At 39.9% G+C, this 19,611-nt stretch overlaps 1 protein-coding gene across 6 annotated transcripts in view; it reads right to left on the bottom strand.

Moving 5' to 3' along the window:
• Positions 1-19,611, bottom strand: part of TMEM241 (transmembrane protein 241) — a 62,981-nt gene that overhangs the window by 33,860 nt on the left and 9,510 nt on the right. For 3 of the 6 annotated variants that reach the window (XM_056332763.1, XM_056332768.1, XM_056332769.1), the window contains exons 4-11: positions 17,231-17,312; positions 13,976-14,053; positions 12,560-12,585; positions 11,058-11,109; positions 9,829-9,877; positions 7,792-7,837; positions 6,784-6,819; positions 1,914-1,940 (exon numbers count right to left, since the gene is read on the bottom strand). In XM_056332763.1, coding sequence (XP_056188738.1) covers positions 1,914-1,940; positions 6,784-6,819; positions 7,792-7,837; positions 9,829-9,877; positions 11,058-11,109; positions 12,560-12,585; positions 13,976-14,053; positions 17,231-17,312 — 396 coding nt within the window. The remainder of the gene's footprint in view (positions 1-1,913; positions 1,941-6,783; positions 6,820-7,791; positions 7,838-9,828; positions 9,878-11,057; positions 11,110-12,559; positions 12,586-13,975; positions 14,054-17,230; positions 17,313-19,611) is intronic. The other 3 variants (XM_056332764.1, XM_056332765.1, XM_056332767.1) reach the window with 3 other exon arrangements.

The following is a 19,611-nucleotide window of genomic DNA, read 5'->3' as shown; positions in this document are numbered from 1 at the left end:
CTGCAATTTATGGTGGTTGTTCCATATTATACCATGAACCACTCCTTAGAAGAGTTTGGCTCTGTCGTCTTTGTAACTCCCTTTCAAGAAAGTATAGGCAGTTTTAGGTTGCACCTTCGTTTCCACTTTGTCAGTTTCTACCAGACCAGTAACTTCAAGCTCTCCTTGCAGTAGCCCATGTGCTCTACATCACTAACAATGTTAGTAGCCCTCTGCCAGATCTTCAGTTTCTCAGCACCTTTCTTGAACTGGGAGGCCCAAAACTGAATAGAGTATGACAGCTGCAGCTTCAGCAACGTTCATAATAACTTCTCTCAATCTGACAGCCACACTCCTAATGTAGCCCAGTACATGGTTTGCCTTTATTTGCCATGCACATGCACTACTGCCTCATATAGATCTCAGCATTCACTATTACCCCCAAGTCCTTTTCAACAGACCAGCTGTTCAGCCAGCTGCTGACACCACTGAGACTGAATCTATAAAGAACTGTATTTATGTCTAGACTTGAGTGTCTTTCTGTCCGAGGATTGATTTCAGCTGTGTACTGATGTCCACTTTATAGGGATGTACATATATTGCATGCAAGAGTCAAATATAGTCTTGTGTGTGTGGCTGTGCATGCACTGCACATTCATGCCCAAAATGTCAGTTAAAGATAGGACAAATGTGCAATTAAACAAGTTTAAAAAAAAATGCATGAAAATAAAACTAAGTACTAACCCAAATGGTGCACACTTTTCATAAAGATACAAGTGAACAAGAAAATCAGTTGTAATGGTTCTTTACCTGGAGTATCACTTAAGATTTCCGAGGTCCTACAAAGACTTCATCCTCTGAGTTTGCAGTATAGGATTTACAGAGCCTTTTTCAGTGCTACTGATTCGTCTGCTAAACTTTTTTTTCTCCTATTTTTCTCATTCCATGTTATTCCCAAGGTTAGAAGGCTACAGAAACGTATTCTTCCATTATAAGATGGAAGAAGTATGCATGTCTCCAAAGCAGAGCTACAGCTTTCTCCAGTTACCAACAACAAACATCCATGACAAACACAAAGGACAAAAGGGAGAAGGAGAAAAGAGTATCTGGAGAAGTCGATTCTTGATAAGCAGCAATCACTGCACTTACAAAGGTAAAAAGACATTCATTAATGTCATGAATGCTAAAGCTAGGCAATTTTCCCTGGCTAATTACCAGTGAATTTTACAGTTCACTAGACGCAGTAAAGGCAGCAAAGTGCCAACCCAACCAGCAGAGGAATGAAAGCCTGCTCAATGAAAAGTTAAGGCAGAGAAAGAGCTGGAAGTGGTTCCCAACACGGTGTTATGGCCAGAACACCGAACTTACTGTATATGAGCTACACCCAGTACCTGCAGTAGTACAGTATCATCAGCACGGTGCTTATACCAGGCCAACTCCCTTCTCCAGTGCTAAAACAGTTACCGTTTCCAAGCCTGCTTGCCCTCAGCTGGTCCCAGTTCTCTATGCAACCAGGCTACTGTGCTTCGTGGACTGCCTGCAGCATGCTTTGGTGAATCCCAGCATGATTTGCAGAGGCACTGGTAGCAAACACAAACTGCAAAGAGCATGGAAATCCCATGGCCAAGGAAGCCTTGGGGGGAAGCTTGTCACCGAAACCAGCCGCGGAAGACAATGGGCTGAAGGAGGAAATGGGTCATGACTGACAGGCAGGTGAGTATTTTAGGCTTAACGTTTTAGACAATGTCTTTGAAAGGCACCAGCTGGTACAGTACGTTCACATTGTCAATATTTACATATGTTTTTAAAAAGATGTGGTTGTCACAAAGATTGTAAACAAGGCAAAGCAGATCACTTACAGTAGGTAATTCCCCCCCACCTCTCCTCCCCACACACGCATGCTCTCCCTGCATGGGATGCCAAGGGGAACTCACCATAAACAGGCCCAATTCCTCAGTTTCCTGGTAAAGAGAAGAAAGGAAGCAAAGGCCTATTGCTTTTGACTAAATAACAGAGAAAACAAGATCCTGGCGGGGCAAGTGAAACTGTATCAACAATGATGAGAATTATGACTAAGCGGTGTTTCTCCACTTTGGCTTTCTGCATTATTAATTTTTAAACAAAAAAGCAGTGAGACTGGGAAATGCTCAGACAGAAACTTCCTTCTTCAACCAAAAGGAATTGATAACCCTACCAGACATCCCAGGTCTCAATCCAAAGAAAACACAGCAGGGAAACAAAACCTTCTTTGTGAAGTGCAAGGCAGGTTAAGGCAAATGGGTTAGATGCCATTAAAGCTGTACTGTGACTCTGCTCTCAACAGTCCTCAGTAGAAAAGACATGATGATGCTGTAAAACCAGATTAGGGATTCAGAGGTTTCCAGCAGGACAGCCTGGACATCCAGCTGCAGCAAAAACAAAATCCCTGTGCCGGATTTCTCTGCTCCTCCCCTTTTCCTCTGTACTCAGTACTGAGGGCTGGGTCACCTGTGGTTTTCTTTCTGGCTAAAAAGAGGTTTTGTCAGCAAGAACAGCAGTTTATGCCTGCGAGGTGCCCTTTCCTATAGCAGAAAATCTACTGCAGCTTTTTTAATTCACAAAAGTGACAGATTAGCAGCTTTTACAGAAGCCAGATGTAGTTCAGCTGCACAGGGTAGAGTCTTTACCACACACCTTTGTCAGTGCCATTTAATTCACCATTTGAAACTCTCCCGCTCTAAGTCTCTTGTTTCCTCACCACTGACTGCTAGGCTATCTGGTGTGCCTTTCTGAACAAATATCATACAGTGGCAAATATTGGGATGTACTGAAACTTTCTTCCAGGTTCCCTACAAGAAGTAACACATCTCTATCTGCCTCAGCATAGGAGAAAGTCCAAGATGAGCCACGACCCACTTCTAAGGCACACTGTGTATCCCTCAACATGCCAGGTAGACATTACTGCCCCTCCCCTCACACTACCCCTTACCAGCTAGCTAGGGGGGAGAAGTCTGTCTCCCTCCTCGATAAAAAGTGGGGAACTGAAAAGGAATAAAAGAAAATGGAAGATTACTGGGAAAAACACTAGGAAGTAGAACTCTTACGCAGAAGTCGGAGTGCAGGGAAATACAAAATACTGCAGTAAAAAAGGGTGGTGGGAATAAGACTGGAGGATTAGAGGGAGGTTCCTGGAAGTACATTTCCCCTCTTCTTCCCTGCTCCCTGCCCCACATGCTTAAACACAAGGGAGATGGATGAATAGGATGGGGTTGGGCACTGAGAAGCAACATCACCCCTCCCTTCTCTGCATAGCACAGCTCGGCTCTCCCTCCTACACTTGTTCCTGGTCTGGCTCCCTTTTTAAAAGCCATTGAATAATCATGCTGTAAGTGATGAAGCGAGAAAAATGCCACCCTTTCAACATCTGCAAACACTTCTTCAGATCTGTTTTGTTCTGAAATGTTCCTGTTCATGTACCTTTGCTTAAGATGTTCTATCCTCCCAAATTACTCCAGATTTTAAAACAAGAAACAGTGCATGGCATGTAGGGACAGCACACATTAGGAGACACTGCTAATTTCAGCTATAACTCTGGAAGTGTCCAACAGAGCCAGTACAGTTAACGTTTCTTTTTCATCTAAACATGTATTATTTTAATCTAACATATTGGTACATACTAATATCCAGTAGCTCGAGGCAGAACTCTTCATCTGCTCTATCCAGCCAATCTCTACACTCAGAGTACAACTGTGCTTTTGTACTGAACAGAAACACTTTGAACAGCCTCTATTGTAACAAACCTATATATTTTCCTATATTTTCCCATATATTAGGAAAAATTTCTTCACCAAAAGAATTATCAAGCACTAGAACAGGCTGCCCAGGGAAGTGGATGAGTCACTGTCCCTGCAGGTATTTAAAAGACATGTAGACATGGTGCTTGGGGACATAGTTTAGTGGTGGACTTGACAGCATTAGGTTTATGGTTGGACTCAATGATCTTAAGGGTCTTTTCCAACCATGGCTGGAATTGATTCTAAACACTATCTGGCTGCTTTCTTTTCCCCACACAGCCTCATGTCAGCTGCCTGATCTACATTAGAAATAAGGAGCTATGAAGACTATTTGTAATAGTGCTAAGGAGAAAGTTGCACTGATACCACAGTAGCAAGCTCCTTCATAAATCATAGAATGATGCTCGTACAGACAAGACCACCTGTACACATTAGACTGTCCTGTGGTGGAGGTAGAACTGGGATCCTGTCATGGCCAAAACAGTCCTCAAAAAGCCCTGAATAGAGGAAGCAGCACATGCCTTAATGTCTGTTAAATCACAAAATTTAGTGCTGGGCACCCTCTGACAGGACTAAGCATACATTTACAGTGACTTGACCCAGAACTGCCTGTCAGGAGTTAGCACTCATTCAGAGAATGTTCACAATAAAATGCCCTCTACGCAGTGTGATTTAAAAACGCTTTTGACTGTTTTCCACCGGAATTAAGCTTGTGCAATAAAGCTGTGTGTACACACACATACATACATAGCTCTGCATAGCTCTCAAACACGCTGACCAGCTCCATCCAGATTTGGGAAGTGGCAGGCATCTCCAAGATAACTACATGCGCAGAGGTCTCACAAAGAGACAAGCCCTGCCAGTGCCTTCTGCAGCAGAAAGATTTCAGTCCATGAGACACTGGAGGATCTTCACTGCAGTGGCATGTCCTGAAGGTTGCAAACAAGGAGAGAGCTTCTGCCAAATATCACACCCTTTCAAACATCAACAGTTATTATGACAAAACAAAACTCTAAAATAAATCAGATGCCACTTATCCCATTGCCCATGGTACTGTTTTCTCTAGGCATGATAAGGTCCAAATGCTATGGACTGTGAGCTTCTCTAACACATAGAAATATATACACACATCTATAGACACACAGACATATAGATATCCACTGACCCAAGCCAAACAAATAAGCATCCAGTCTTCTACCTCCTCTAAGCCACCTGCTTTCCAGCAATTACTTTGCACCATCATCTCACAAGCTACACTGACCTTTAAGCCACTTAATGGTGAAAATCTTTGCAAGCTTTGATAACACATTTTTGCTTTTAAGCAGATGCTGAAAAAAGCCATCTTCCACTTCGCACTATTCCATTGTTGTTTTCTTTAGTAAAAAGAACAGTTTTTAAACACATACCACTGCACCTCACAGTTTCTTAGCAGGAAGTTTCTCCCTTTCAAAATCTTCTAAATCAATAATCATACTTTCCATGCAATGTGGAACTCCTGCTCTCTGCTGGACACAGCTTCACAAATTTCAAAGGATACCATCAACTAACAAAGCAGGAACCCAGCCCTGGCTTTTCAATCTAAGCTGCAAAATTCAGATCTTCAGCCAAAATCTGAATTTAAAGATTCAGGCCCAGATGCAGTTTCAACTGAAATGACAACTGACAACTACAGTCAGGCAGGTGCCAAATGAAAAATCAATTGATTTTACTGCTTGCTTCATGATTCTCCCTTCAACACAGACAAATAGCTGCAGCTCATGCAATATTTCATGGGTTATTTTTGCACACAGCAGCATATTTGCAAGTTCTGTGGCTAATTCTTCAAAACAGTTTCAACAAATACAACTATCTTCTTTGAGTAAAACTGATTTGCTTTGCAATTCACAGTAGATAAAAGACAACCACTGACTTAAACAAGAGCCTCCTTCAAGCAAACTGATATTCAGGTGTTGTCAATGTGACCCTGGTGAATAGACACTGGGATCATACAAATGCAAAATCAAAGGCCCACATTACTTACTTATGGAAATCAGATATTTACTCAAACTAAGATAGAAAGAGATACAAAGTATTACCATGTTGATGATGCTCACAAGATAAATGGGAACTGAAGTAACTGTCCTGCACTGGTGTCCCTCATATGTTCCGCTCAAGGTACTTTAATGTGCTCAGACAAGAGCACACATCCAACTAATTAAATGGACAAGAACAACTTTTGTTATGCTTATTTCTAATTTCTGCTCTCTCTTTCATTCCTTTTGACCATCCTTTCCTAGAACTTAGTATCTGTACTCCATAGTGTTCCCATAAAACTTCAACTACCGTTCCAAGAAAAGAGGTCAACATATACAAGACGTGATTATGGGTGGAGGAGAATCTAGTAAAGTCTCTATATGCCTTACTTCAAATAAAGCCTCACAAAAATCTAGTGGAAGCCATGTACACCAAATGTTCTGGCTTATACGGCTCTTTGAGGAAAGGACTGACTTTATTAAAATGCAGGGGTCTCTGGTCAGTGACACAGGATCCTTCACTATGAAATAACAAGTCGCTTTTATATCGCCAGATCAGAAAAACAACTGAAAGTCTGAATTACTCAATCCCATTAACAGCACTCTGAACAATCAGTTATTGCTCATGTTTTTTACATGTCGTACTTTTGTAATCACTACCTCCCCTCCTGGCAATTTTGTACAAGTTTTATTTTCTGAAGTGGGGGATTGCCAGGGAGTTACTCTGTAAATATTATTTCTGGAAATGATAGATCACTTCTGCACATGGTTGTTAAAAAATTCATCATTAACACCTCGTTACCTCCCCAGGTGAATATTGGCATGTCCACCTATAACCAGAGCCAAAAAAATTCAGCTGCTAAGCCATTCAGCTTAGCACTATTCTTTCAGTGAATGTCCTGCTAAATAAATACATTTAAGTAGTGGTAGACATGAGTTACCAAACAAGCCACAGTTGAAAATGAAAATATATACCACATAAAACCAGCAGTGGCGTATCAAAGGCTTATTCATTTTACCTGAATATGTAGTTGATGTACTGTTGGTCCAGGTCACTGGGAGAGGAGGGAAAGAAAAAAAGGTGTTCTTTTAGTAATGCCATTCATTTGGTGTAAGAGATCAGCATATTAAGTAGTATTATAACACTGTAATATTACATAATATTAATATTATATAACATATGACACAATGTTATGATTAGGTAATACAATTATATGCATAATAACCATATTGATCAATATATTATCATTATATTGATCAGCTTATTAATTTACACATTTGCATATTATTTCTGTTGTTACTATGTCATTGGGAGTCTCATTTAAAGTGAAGATAAAGTGAGACTGACTAAAATATACACTCCTTAAATAAAGACGGAAAATGGTTTTGAAATAAATGAGCTTATCCATATTCTATACACACATGTATTATGTACATATATGTAATATGCAGCGCCAACATATCCATCTCCATCCATACAGACCACTGCAGATTATAGACACTGTGATCATGTAATGCCATCTGCTTTCAAAACAATTATTGTCTGACTGAAGTTTTAACACACACGTGGAATTAGTGCAAGGTTTCAAGGTTTTTAAGGTACTCAGCTATTCCAGTCCTGTGGCAAGGCACCAGCTGCTAAACACTTTTGAGACCGTGTCACAAAGGCAGACACTGACACACTCAAACCATGCAGCTTTCAAGGCTAACACAAACATCTTAGTGCCCATGCCAGTAATTAAGGGTTCTTTTTCCAGAACTGAGTCATCATCCTTTGATGATACACTGTTCAAAACTAATTTAGTGTTCGAGTTAGCAGTATAACTATCAATAACCACAGGCTATTGTTATCAACAATAAATAAGGCTCCTCTTGTAAAAGAATTCATTAATGATTAATCAAGAGTGGCCCAGCTCACACTGGTAATGCAGAGATCACTACAGTTTACCTGACTACTATCTAGATGTGTCTCTAACCCTCTTGGATTGCAATCTCTTTCTTTATAAAAGAATATCAAAACACATTACCTTAAAGAGCCAGGTTTCCATAACTTGTGAAATACTTTGTAAGCCCCTGTAATTGAAATGACATGTGTAATTGCCATAACATGCAATCATTCTGACAAACAACGACTTGTTTGGCTGTGGTACCAGTAGACGTGGAACCCCTCTGAAATAGTTTAGCAACATGGCACAACGGATGCCTAAAACATGAGTAAAATGAACCTTCACTTCAAATTAATGGTTTTCAAAGTGTTGCCATCTCAGAGTACTATCATGCTACATCTTTCTATTAGTCATTCTGACGAGACATCTCCTAGGTCACAGCAACTACAAGGGAGTGTCTGTGTGTCTGTAAACACATGAAGAAAAGTGTTACAGAATGGGTTCTTCAGCCCACCTCATTTTTTTGGTAACCTCTATGATGTGTTCATCTATGTAGACCCCTACAGCTGTTGGCTCTGAGCCATCTTTCCTGTTCAGAGTTCTCTCGGCTCTAGAGTCTCCAGGTTCTTTACATTCTTAACCTACCCACCTCTTGATTAGCTCCCATTTCTATTCTGTGAAAGGCTTTAAGCACTCAAGGAAGGAACAGTATAGCTTCATGCTCTATTTTTTCAGACCCTTTCTTCAAGGCTTTGTTGGGTTTTTTTGATTCACAGAGACAACTAGAACATGAAAAGCAAATCCACTAGGACACTATGTAATAGATGTCCTCAATTCTGCCTCCATTAGACAAGCTGAAAGGTAGAACACGTCCTTTCTCTCATGCTGTCTTGATTAACTGTGCAGTAAGTTAGTTCAACTGTTTGCTCTTTCTTGTACATCTTTATTGTCAGTTGATAGGAAATCTAATTATACAAAAAAAACCCCAACAGTCATATCAACAACTTTCTCTCAAAAACAAGAGAAATTGAAAGATGCTGTATTTTAAACATAAACATTATGTTGGCACTTCCTACACATTTCAAGCACACAGAAGAGGACTCCTGAAGATTCTCTAAGCAGTTTTCCACCTCCATGGCCTAGTACTGCTTTACAAATGAGACCTTTTGGCTTTGAGAAAGCAATAACATCACTCCTTACAACAAACAAGTATTTGAAGTGAAAAATCCTTAGCTTTTTGTTCTATCTAAATGAGTCAGTGTTTACCACCTAACATTTCCTAAAGGAAAAAAACCCAACTATTTCTTATTTATATGTTAACAGCATTTTAGAATGGTATCTCTAGATCTCCCTAGACTCAAATAGATATAAACACATCAACTCTGCCCTGAAAATTTTAAAGTATGAATAGACAAAATAAAGAAGGAATCATCCCTAATTTGCAGAGAAGACTTAACATATGAATGAGTCACTCACTAAGTCTATAGGACAGCTAAGAACCAAATACAAGTCCCCTATTATCCAGCCTACTGCTCCAAAAGACACAAATCTCCTAGTTTAAAATTACTACTCTTGTTTTCTTCAGATTTTCTGGTCTGACCTTCTAGCTTTTCAGGGAAGAATTATGATTTACCTAAATCCATGTTTAGTCTGAAAAAGACAAAAGAAAACATGACAGGCTATGCAACTGATTGTTAAAATTTTTACAAATGCATATGATTGCATAAAACCCCCCCAACACTTCAACATCCTTCATCTGGGAGCATATTCCATGATATTTTAAAATATTTTTGTCAGTTTTTAAATAAAATCAGTGTGAGCAATAAAGCTCTAACTACAAGTTATTGCTTGGGTTTTTTCATGTTTCTTCTCTCCTCCGGAAGAGGTGTCTCTTAGTAAGCAATCACCAAAAACTCCCAGAAAAGCTTAGTGCTAATTAAAATTGTATGTGCATTTTCTCATCCACTGTTAACTGACTGCAATATCTAGTCTATTCTGTTGCTGTTTTCAATGTAAAACCTATAAAAGGAATGCACTTTTTTTATATTTACTGAGCTTCTTCATTCTTTCCAAGTGTTTCCTTTATCAAGAACCTCAAATATCAGTAACTCACAATGAAGCAGATTTCTCCAACTCATTTACTCTTCCTAATTCTTTTTCCAAAAGAAAATGACTTACCAACACAGATCAAGTGAATTAGAGCCCATAAATAACCGTTTGGATCAAACTGCAATAAAGAACATTTACATAAATCAAAGCACATTCATGTAAACACATGTATCACTAGTTCCGTGCAGTTAGCTTCACAAAGCAAGCGCAGTGAGTGGGAGCTATGCTACAAAGAAAGAGAAGACCACTAAAGACTAGGAAGACTGAAGTTTTTCTTGTCCTGCTTAGAGACTTGGCATGTGCCAGTTACCCAGGCTCTCAGCTAGCATTGGCAAGAATAGTTCTATTTCTTTCAGGTATGTACAGCATTTTAAACAATCTGAGCATACAGACCCCTGTCTGTTTAGTCTTATATTCTTGTATTGGCTGTCAGGGAGGGGCAAGAGAATTAGAGGAACGTTGCTAGGGTTTTTGTCTTGTTTCCTCTCCCCCCTCAGCCTCTGCAGTAGCTAAGCAGTCTCTCTCCCCAAGGCTCCAACTAACCACAAAAGTATCCAAAAGAGTGCTTTAAACAGACACCTCTCAGCAAGGTAGGCTCTCTTCACAATCAATGGGGAAAAATAAACATTTTTGAGAGGAATTCACCTGGCATATTTTAGATGTCTGCTTCCAGGGCAGACTAATTACACACCAGAAGTTCCTCCTCTGTACCATGGACTATGAAGGGAACTAGTGCAGGTGCAACACTTCTGACGTCTACATTTGATCAGATGCACCCAGACAAGGTCCCAGATTCATCCCACCTGACTTCAGATATTAACTAAAGTATTCAAAACAAGGAAGTAGCCTTCCTAAGTCTCCAAAAGAGAAAAACATCTCCAAGTAATGTATCTTTGCTGGACCGAGTGCTCCCTGGAGGTACCTCCTTTCTTTCTCCTGTAGCTACAGAAGCGTGTAAAGTGATTACAAAGCTAATTTAGGAACCTCCTGAAAGTACATGCAATTAATTCAAACCTAAGTGATTTAGTCTAAGCCCTATAAGAAGTTAAACTGTGGTTTCCCCAGCCACCACTTTCACTGAAGAGCTGTGTGTCCACACTGCTCAGCGGTTTTACCATGGTAAACACACCAAGCAAACACATTAAAAGCAGCTAGACTACAACATAGCGATAGGCAACATTTACAATTCCTTCACAGGAATCCCACCCTAGCTTACAAGTAAAAGCTGCATCCTTCATATGCTAACAAGATGTCAAACATCAAGGTTTCACTAGAGCTGCTTACAAAGCAGAGCTCACCTGTGTGTCACATAAAGGAAGGCACGCTGCTGCTACCAGGAGGAACAGAACGCTGCAGAGGGAAAAAAAAAAAAAAAAAAAAAAAGAAAGACCAAAAGCTTGTCACCTGGATTTGTACTCTCAGCAAAGTATAGGCAATTCCACTTATTTTTAACTGACATTTCATTTGTTTAATTTTTATTCCATATTTAAAAATTAATTTCTGCCACCAAAATTTAAGTTTTACATCATGCATTCTGCATAACTCATACATGGCAAAGCGGTATGAGAAGAGAAGCAGCTCAAAACATCTCAGCAGTGATGAAAACAAGTTTTTGGTAGGGAATATTATTCCTCACTTGCCATCTGGCTTCCCTACGCCACTTCAGAAAGCCAAAATCAACAAATTTCTGGCTGTGAATAGCTACCAAAAAGTTCTTCCACTGTGGTGAATTGCCTATTACAACAATTCCAGCAGAGGTAACTCCGTTAAAAGTGATGGTGTAACTCCAGAACACAGAGCAAAGTGGAAGTGTGTGGTATTACACTAGAAATGCCTTAAGGACAGCACAAGTCCTTCCCTAGTCCACCAACTTGGATTAAATAAATTTTTAACCTGTGGCTGAGTCAGTATTTCTACAGGCTACACTGAATACACTGATGCGGAATTTCTGTGGACTGTCACTGTTAATAATAATAAACATTTGCTCTTGCAGCTTACTTTTCTGCTCTCTAGGGAGTAGGAAAAGGCAGAATGGAGATGATAAAAACCCTGGTATCCTTGACAACAATCCAGTGGTGAAAACAAGGCCACAGTAAATCAGATAATGGAAACAACAGGGAGAGATTAGGAAGATGGTGCCCCTAGGTACACTAAATAATAACCTAACATTTTCCACTTTAAGTACAGCTAAAAGATTACAGAATGTGGAGGACAGCAAATATACATTCTTCAAAGGGATGGGGGGAGGGGGGGGGCAGGAGAATGAAACTTTAAATACACTACTGGCTGACTTCTGTTTGTCCCTTTCTGTCTCCTCTTTGAAGCCTAAACTAGGTCCAATGAGGGTTGGTAGGTTGTGTAGCTTAATATGGATGATTTTCACAGACTGGATATCACTCGCCTTTTCTTTCTCAGGAAAAGTATTTTTAGCCATTTTCTATCACATTAATTATCTTTCTCTTGCTGTTTCAGATTACCCACTGGAACTTCAAACCTGGTTTCCATCTGCTTTCCAAAAACATTCTTACAAGCACTGCTTTGTTATTCAGGAAGACTGGCCTTCTAGCTTTTTTTATTTTCATAAGGAAAAAAAAAAGTATCTATTTAAGCGACTGTAAAAAAAAAAAAGAAAATACATTTAAAAAATGTTTAATTATGCCTATGTTGCAATGTAGGCTCACCACCCATGGGAATGTGCCTTACATTCTTCATTGTTTTGGTGTGCCATTATCTGAAGCAAATGCAGAAGCTGGAGCCAAAACAAGTCTGAATCTGAATCTGAGCAGTTTTAAAAGCTTACCTACAGACTTTCAGATGAGAGGTCTGCTGTAAAAAAGAAAGTAAGATTAAAAAATTTAAATTTTAAAATAAAAATGGTGAAATAGTGCTTTCTCCTTCCAAAACCAGGAAAGTGATGACAGCTGATCTAACCGCACTAAACACATTGAAAAATCCAACGAGCAACATTCAACAGCCCCATTACATTCGAGCAGTGCTTCGCACATTTAATTTGAAAAAAAGTACCAGGATTACAGATTAGCCTAGTTCAACCTGATTTATATTTTCAGATTACTTACCAGCAAGTAAGCCAAAAACCAGACATGAACTTTATACCAACTTGAACTATACCAGAACTGGGTATTGTATGTACTCAAATATTGAGCATCCTTAATTAATAAGGTACTACCCCAACCAAATCAGTCTTGGTCTGAACTCATGAGAGTTTCCTGATCCTTTGGTGCAAAATTATTCCCCAGAAGCTTCCCAGAAAGACCTGTGTTTGCATTATCCTTGTCCATAGTGTTGGCTTTTTTTAAAGAGAGGAGTCAAGCACTTGAAGCTAAAAGGAAAATATGAAACGCTTTGACAGGGACACTAATCAGAGGACAATGCCACAGGGACATGCCATGGTACACACTGCTATGTCACTTAGGCATAACCTCAGTGACCTCTTCGATTTTATTAGGAGTAGCAAACATGGGGCCATTTATTTGTCTTCTATATACACAACAGATGTAATGAATGGAAGATCCCTTCCAGGGCAACCCAGAGGCCACTGTAGAAACAACTTTGTGATGAATGATTTCCCAGTGTTACCTCACACAGCAACTCTTTGGTCAATTAGAAAAGCATTTCACAGCCTAAAAAGAAGGATCCCCAATGCAGTTTGTGAGAAACAAACCCAGCTCTTACTAAAAGGCACAGAAATTATTCTCCCAGCTTCAACTGGTCTTGGGATAGATTCTCAAGCATTCAAAACAAATAAAAAAATGCGCTGTTCTTCCTGCATTTCATGTGGAGATGTGATCTATCTATAATTACACAATACTCTAAATATATTACACTGGTTAGATCTAAGGACCCAGTCCTCCTCCCTCGCAGCTCAAACAATGAGATTCTTACGTGAGGCATGAGAGAGAAGGGATATTAACTTTTAAAAGGAAAAAAACAAGCAGGATCAAGACAGTCTCAAAAATGCGATCACACTGGTGATACACATTGGCAGTGTTTCATCAACTAAAGGGGAAAAGAAAACATCAATATAGATACTTGTCAACAGCAAAGCTCTCTGGGTGTCATTAATGACTAGCTATCACAGCAAGACTAGAAAAGCACATGGCACTAATGCCCATATTAAAAGAAACCAGGTGTCTTGTAACAGGGCAGTTTATATCACAGGAGGTACCTTGAATGTATCTATTAATAGATCAATTACCTCTTTCTGCACAAACTTCTGGAACCCACAGGTTATAACTTCTGCCGCGTTGTGCACGGTGAGGAACACCGGGATTGGCTGCCGTTGGGAGAGAACAAAAATGTCCAAATCAACTGGAAAAGTCACACACATAGGAAAGGGCACTCCTTTTAGGGACAGCTGTCCCACATGTTTGTGGTTTTGTGTTTCGTTTTGTTTTTTAAGCTGTAAACCTATGCCACATCTCCTAAAAGGGACTTAGACCTATTCCAGTCACTATTACACGGCACAGGCATCTTTAAATGCTGACCCTGCTTGCTTCTTCTCCCACTTTTGAGTGCTCAGTTGGTTTGTTTGTACACAGTTACCTCAGTAAGATTTGCTCCAGGTTTCTGCCTCTAGTTTTGCCTCTGTTCAAATATCTGCAGCCTCCACAGTAGACAGTTCTCATTAGTCTTCCCATCTCTGTCTACTGGTACTATGAATGCAGTGTGACTCCTAGCAACAGAATTACGGGCAAGATAATTTTAGGTGATTGCTTTCAATTACTGCTAGGAAGAGCTGCCTGATATTAGGGTAGATTTGTAATAGTTCATACACAAGCGATGTTGAAATCATACCCACTGAGGTATCTGGACACCATCCCAACATGAAATCATTAAGAAACAAACCTCAATGATAAAAATAATTAATCAAACACCCATTGCCCGAGGCAAACCCAACCAGAATTAGTGGTTCATAACACTTCCTCCAAATCAGATCCATGGTGTCTCAGACAGTTGAAACAGAGGCAATTCTCTGCCTCGATTAAGATAATCTAAGGACTAAGGCAGTTGTAGGAAGCAGTATTTCCCCACTTGTGTAGAGTATTTAAATCACATGAGTAGAGAATGAGTTAATTTCTCAGTGATGTCCGTGCCTTTAAAGTATCAGGTGATATAGCAGCAAATATCTCTTAAATTTGACTTTGCACTCAGAAATCTGTGTTTTCTGGATTTTTTTTTCCTTCCCATAAAGCCAGATAAGCATCGCTAGTTAAACATTTTAAGTCATAATGACAACTGGGGTGGATCCATAAGCACAGCAGTTACACCAAGATAACTTTTAACACCTCTAAATTAGCAAGGAATGAAAACCACTCAAACACAACTGTCATGAATTTGTCAGCTCCAGCTTCACTGGTTCTGAAAACCAATTCTCAACCCTGTTGCTGGACAACTGAACATAAAACCAGACGTATCTGACATAAGCATCCTGAGCCTGACACAATAATAGGAAATACAAGAAATAGCCATACACAAGGAAAGCTGACAGCAGAATTTATGTTCTTCCTTTTGTGAAGCCGATTTGTGGGGATTTTTTTTCCTCCCTCCCTGCTTTTGGCTCTTCCAAATATGTTTTGGAGCCAACAATGGCTCCAGTTTGCCTAGCCCGGTTAACCTTCTCCATATGTCTATTGCCTTTGATGTATTTCCTAAATTTGTGAGTGGGTTTAATGCTTACAAAAAGAAAGGTTTACTGGTTGGGCAAGCAGGGTGAATAGACTCTGTACAAACCTCCCCTCACAGCTCTGCATACTTTTGTTAATGCATCACAGTCCAGAGCTAAGAGTCCTCCTCCAGCTCCAGCCCTGAACTCCTGGGCAGGGGAGACTGCCAGCACCTCTAATGAGGGGCACAAACTGAGATTAAGACTGTAGCTCTGCCAGTATACAGGAGTGTTTGAAAGTGGGTCTCCTTGGATTTGATCCAAAAAGTGCACATTATTTCTGCTTTAGGAATAAACCCACTTGATTTGAGGTGAGCCAACTCAGGTATGCGTTCGGGAGTGTCCATTTTCCTTCTGCCTGTGCCATAGAATTGTTGTGCACAAAGTTACTGTCAGAAAAGCTTCTATGTAGCACTGAATTTAGCCCCAGCGCAGGGCACTACATAATAACTATGGCCTAAGACTACTTGCCCTTTCCTCCTAAAATGGCCACAGAATTAGGCCTCTAAATCCTTACTGACATACAACAAAAAGCCATGCACCTCAAGAAAGATTTGGGATACAAATCAAAACCATTCACAGCCACTCTGACACTCCAATGCACCTCACTCTTGAAGGACCAGAGCAGGGACAGGAGGGAAACAAGGTAATTTACCAGATGACAAGGAAGTAAGAAGAAATAGCAGAGAGGATGTGATTCATTCCTTCACCTCCCAGGTGAGCAGGCAGAAAAGATGATGCTGCCAAGGCTTTATTGTTGTTTCCAGGCAGGGCTCTCCTTAGGGATCTTTGCTGAGTTTACACCAAAGAAGCCCAATTGGAACTTGCTTTGACAAGGAACCAAGAGGAATTAAATGCAATCACCCTGAGACAGAGCTAATCTGAAGGCACGGGGCTTCTGAGCACATGACTGTGCTTTCCAAAGATCACTTGAGTCCAAGATGAAGCCCCCAACCTTGTTTGTGAGGACAGAGATATTCTGCCCTTTTCTGCCCTACCTCTCCACTGGGATGTTGAAGAGATCACTACAAGCAGAACCTTGTAAAAAAATCTCTTTTGATCCTCCCTGTGGCTTAGGGGCTGGCAGGAGCAAGCTGGCTCTGGACTTAGATTAAGATGCATTGACAGAATGCAGAAGGGAACTAGTGCAGAATCTGGCCTTGCAGATGGCATAACAGCAGTAAAACATTGAGTTTTAAGAATTCACATCACAAATTCTCTTTTTTTTTTTTTTTAGGAAAGACTGTATCACTTAAGTAAAAAGCATTCAACTTTAATGAAAGCAGATTTGATATCCTCTAAACATTTGGTAGGTTATTGTGATTCAAATAGATCATAAAACTGATTAATCTAACACTTGCCATAATCTCTTTCCAACTTTCAATTTAGTTTTTCAAATCCAATGGTCTCCATCCTTTTTCTGGAAGGATTTCCCACAGATTCCACAGCCCCACTCCCCCTTTTGCAAAGTTACAGCTAGTAACTTCTTCAGCTTCTTCCCTGCTTGCACAATTCAGACCACAGAGGATCTGTTCTGCAAAACACTGAGTACTCTGGAGAGATGCTGAGTGCTTTGGACTGTCACAGATGTACTTTTTCATACTGCTCTACACTTTGTAGGATTGGACCACTGCTCTAGCACCGTTAACAGTGTATGTATTATTTAAACCCTCTTCCCTTCTTTCCCCCCAACCCAGGGACAGCATTAAATATCTGTTATTAAGGTAACGTGCTTTGCTTATAAAGTAGAGGTAATAAAGAACTGGTTTCTATTTGTGCATTGCTTACCAATCTAGACAGTGCCCTAGAGCCAGCATAAATAATGCCCACAAAAAGTACTGAAGCAGGAAGCCACGACAAGATTTCAGACCTGTGGAAACAATTAAAATACCATTACTTTACCATATTCTGTTTACATGCAGTCAGCAACAGTTGCTTGCAAGGAATATAATAATATGTACATATGCACATGAATTTCAAAGATGTCCATATTAAATTGATTGTCTGATTGTTCAGTATTCCACCCATTTACTAAAGAAGTCTGAGGTAAAAATTAATCACTTCACTTAATCCCAGATAGGAACTACCTGTAGATATATCTTCTTTCTTTTAGTCTTTCCCTGGCTCCTCTCTCTCTAAAATTGTTTGCAATTACAATTGCAATTCACAGAAATTACTCCTATTGGTTTTAAGGTAATTTCAACTAATTTCCTTGATGTGCTTTAAAAGGAAGAAAAACTGACAAATGAAGGCATAAAATGGTACACTTGCACAGACAGCACACATTTTCACTATGTACAAATACACTTGCCCACCCACACATTCATTTCTCAGCCAGATTTACAAAGACATTCTTCCTAAAGATCAGATTGTCTCTGTGGGAGCCTATCTCTTGAGATTTCCTAATGATACTCCTTTGACTAAGCCAAACTCCCAGAGGCAGTTTGACAGCTAATGGAGGAATGAAGTCATCAGATTGATCTGATTATTTTTTTTTTAGCCACGATTATTGCAGTAGGGTCAGGTTTCAGTTCTGGAAGAGGGCTTCAGAATTTGCATTTTTCCTTTTTTGATCTTGGTACTTAAAGGGAAAAAGGGATGACGTAGGTGGTAAATTTCAGAGGAAATAATGTAAGATTTTGAGCAAGGGAAGAACGGACTAGCAGTGATCTACAGGCCTGATCCAAAGGCTTCCCAGGACTGAAGATGCTGCTACCCCCGTTTGCTCTTCCCAAGCTTTGAAATAAAGTCAAGAAAAGGTCAGCGAATAATGCTGGTTCTCAAAACAAAACCAAACTGCTTGTAGTTCCTTAATTTGGATTACACTTCCAACTAGCATGTCAGACTTCAAATGTAATTATATGTATCTCTACACTACCACATTTCATGGAAGAGGAGAAAAATAGATCACTAAGCGATGAAATCAGAACACTCCGAATGAAAATAAAACATGTGTAAATATTTGCTCTGGGTTTTGGGGTAGTCACCAGCATTTTTTATAAAACACTGTTCCTTTTAAGGTTATTGACTTCAACTGGAATTTCATCAAGACCAGGATCTAAAACTGTCATGCCTTATTACCAATGAGTTCACATCAGACACCAACAAAAATACCCCCATCCTATTGGAACTGCAACAAATGGAAGAAAGGAAGAGTGAAGAAAAGAAAGGAGGGTTGGGAAGATGAAAGGGACACATAATGAAAACTGAATTTTCATTTAAAACATAAAAACAATCACTCTTTCATGTTCTGCACCACTAAATTCTAGGAATCCCAAATATATCTTCATCTCCAATGCAACACTGAGAAGTGTAATGGAAAAGGACTTCAGATGCTTTTTCCATGATGTAAGGGTAGAATTTTATGCTGCCGAGTGGGAATTTCAGGACTGAAAAAGAAAGAATGCATGGATGTTTGATGTAACATGTCAGCAGCAACAATCTGTCTGATATGTAAACCAATTAGTAGCTTCTTATGTTGGCAATAAAGCGATGTACATGCAAAACAGGAAAGCTCAGTGCCATAAAAGAACTGATGAGTTTGTGGTTGTAGGGCTAGATCCAAAGTCCAGTAAAGTCAACAGGTAGGTTCCCCTAAACCACACTTTGGAGCTTTGATTTAAGCATGACTCTGAGCTGCTGCTTAGCTGTGGGGATAATTCAGCACTATGAGAAATGCCAGAACACACAGGACTTATGCGACTACAAGGGTTAGGCAGGAGCTGGGTGGCATATTGCAGCACTGGAAGCACTATGCAGATGCTACACATATTCCTCTGTGCTCCCCAGAGCCCTTGTTTTGGATAGAAGTTTTGCAGACAGTCACCACGCAACAATGACAGTGACAGAGTCCATTACAGCTGGAGGTACTGGGGGAAGCAGATGAAAAGCAGAATATCCACAAAATCTAAGAGAAATCACTCTGAGTAATGTGTTTTTATTTCGTCTTTATTGTGAAACTGGGATTCCAGACTTTAGACACAGGGTGATGAACTATGTGTAGTAAAATAATTCTGCTGAGACACTTTGGGATAACGCAAGCTGGCTCAGAAAGCATATGAGATCAGTCCACATGACAGAAATACTGAGACTTTGCAGAAATAAGCAAATGGGTGGCAGTTCATTATTTGAAGCATGACAAGACTGGGGACTCGATATGGTATTCTTAA

The sequence above is a fragment of the Falco biarmicus genome, chromosome 3 (assembly GCF_023638135.1).
Source record: "Falco biarmicus isolate bFalBia1 chromosome 3, bFalBia1.pri, whole genome shotgun sequence".
In the NCBI taxonomy this organism is placed as follows: Eukaryota; Metazoa; Chordata; class Aves; order Falconiformes; family Falconidae; genus Falco; species Falco biarmicus.
This window is presented reverse-complemented; position numbering and strand designations above follow the sequence as displayed.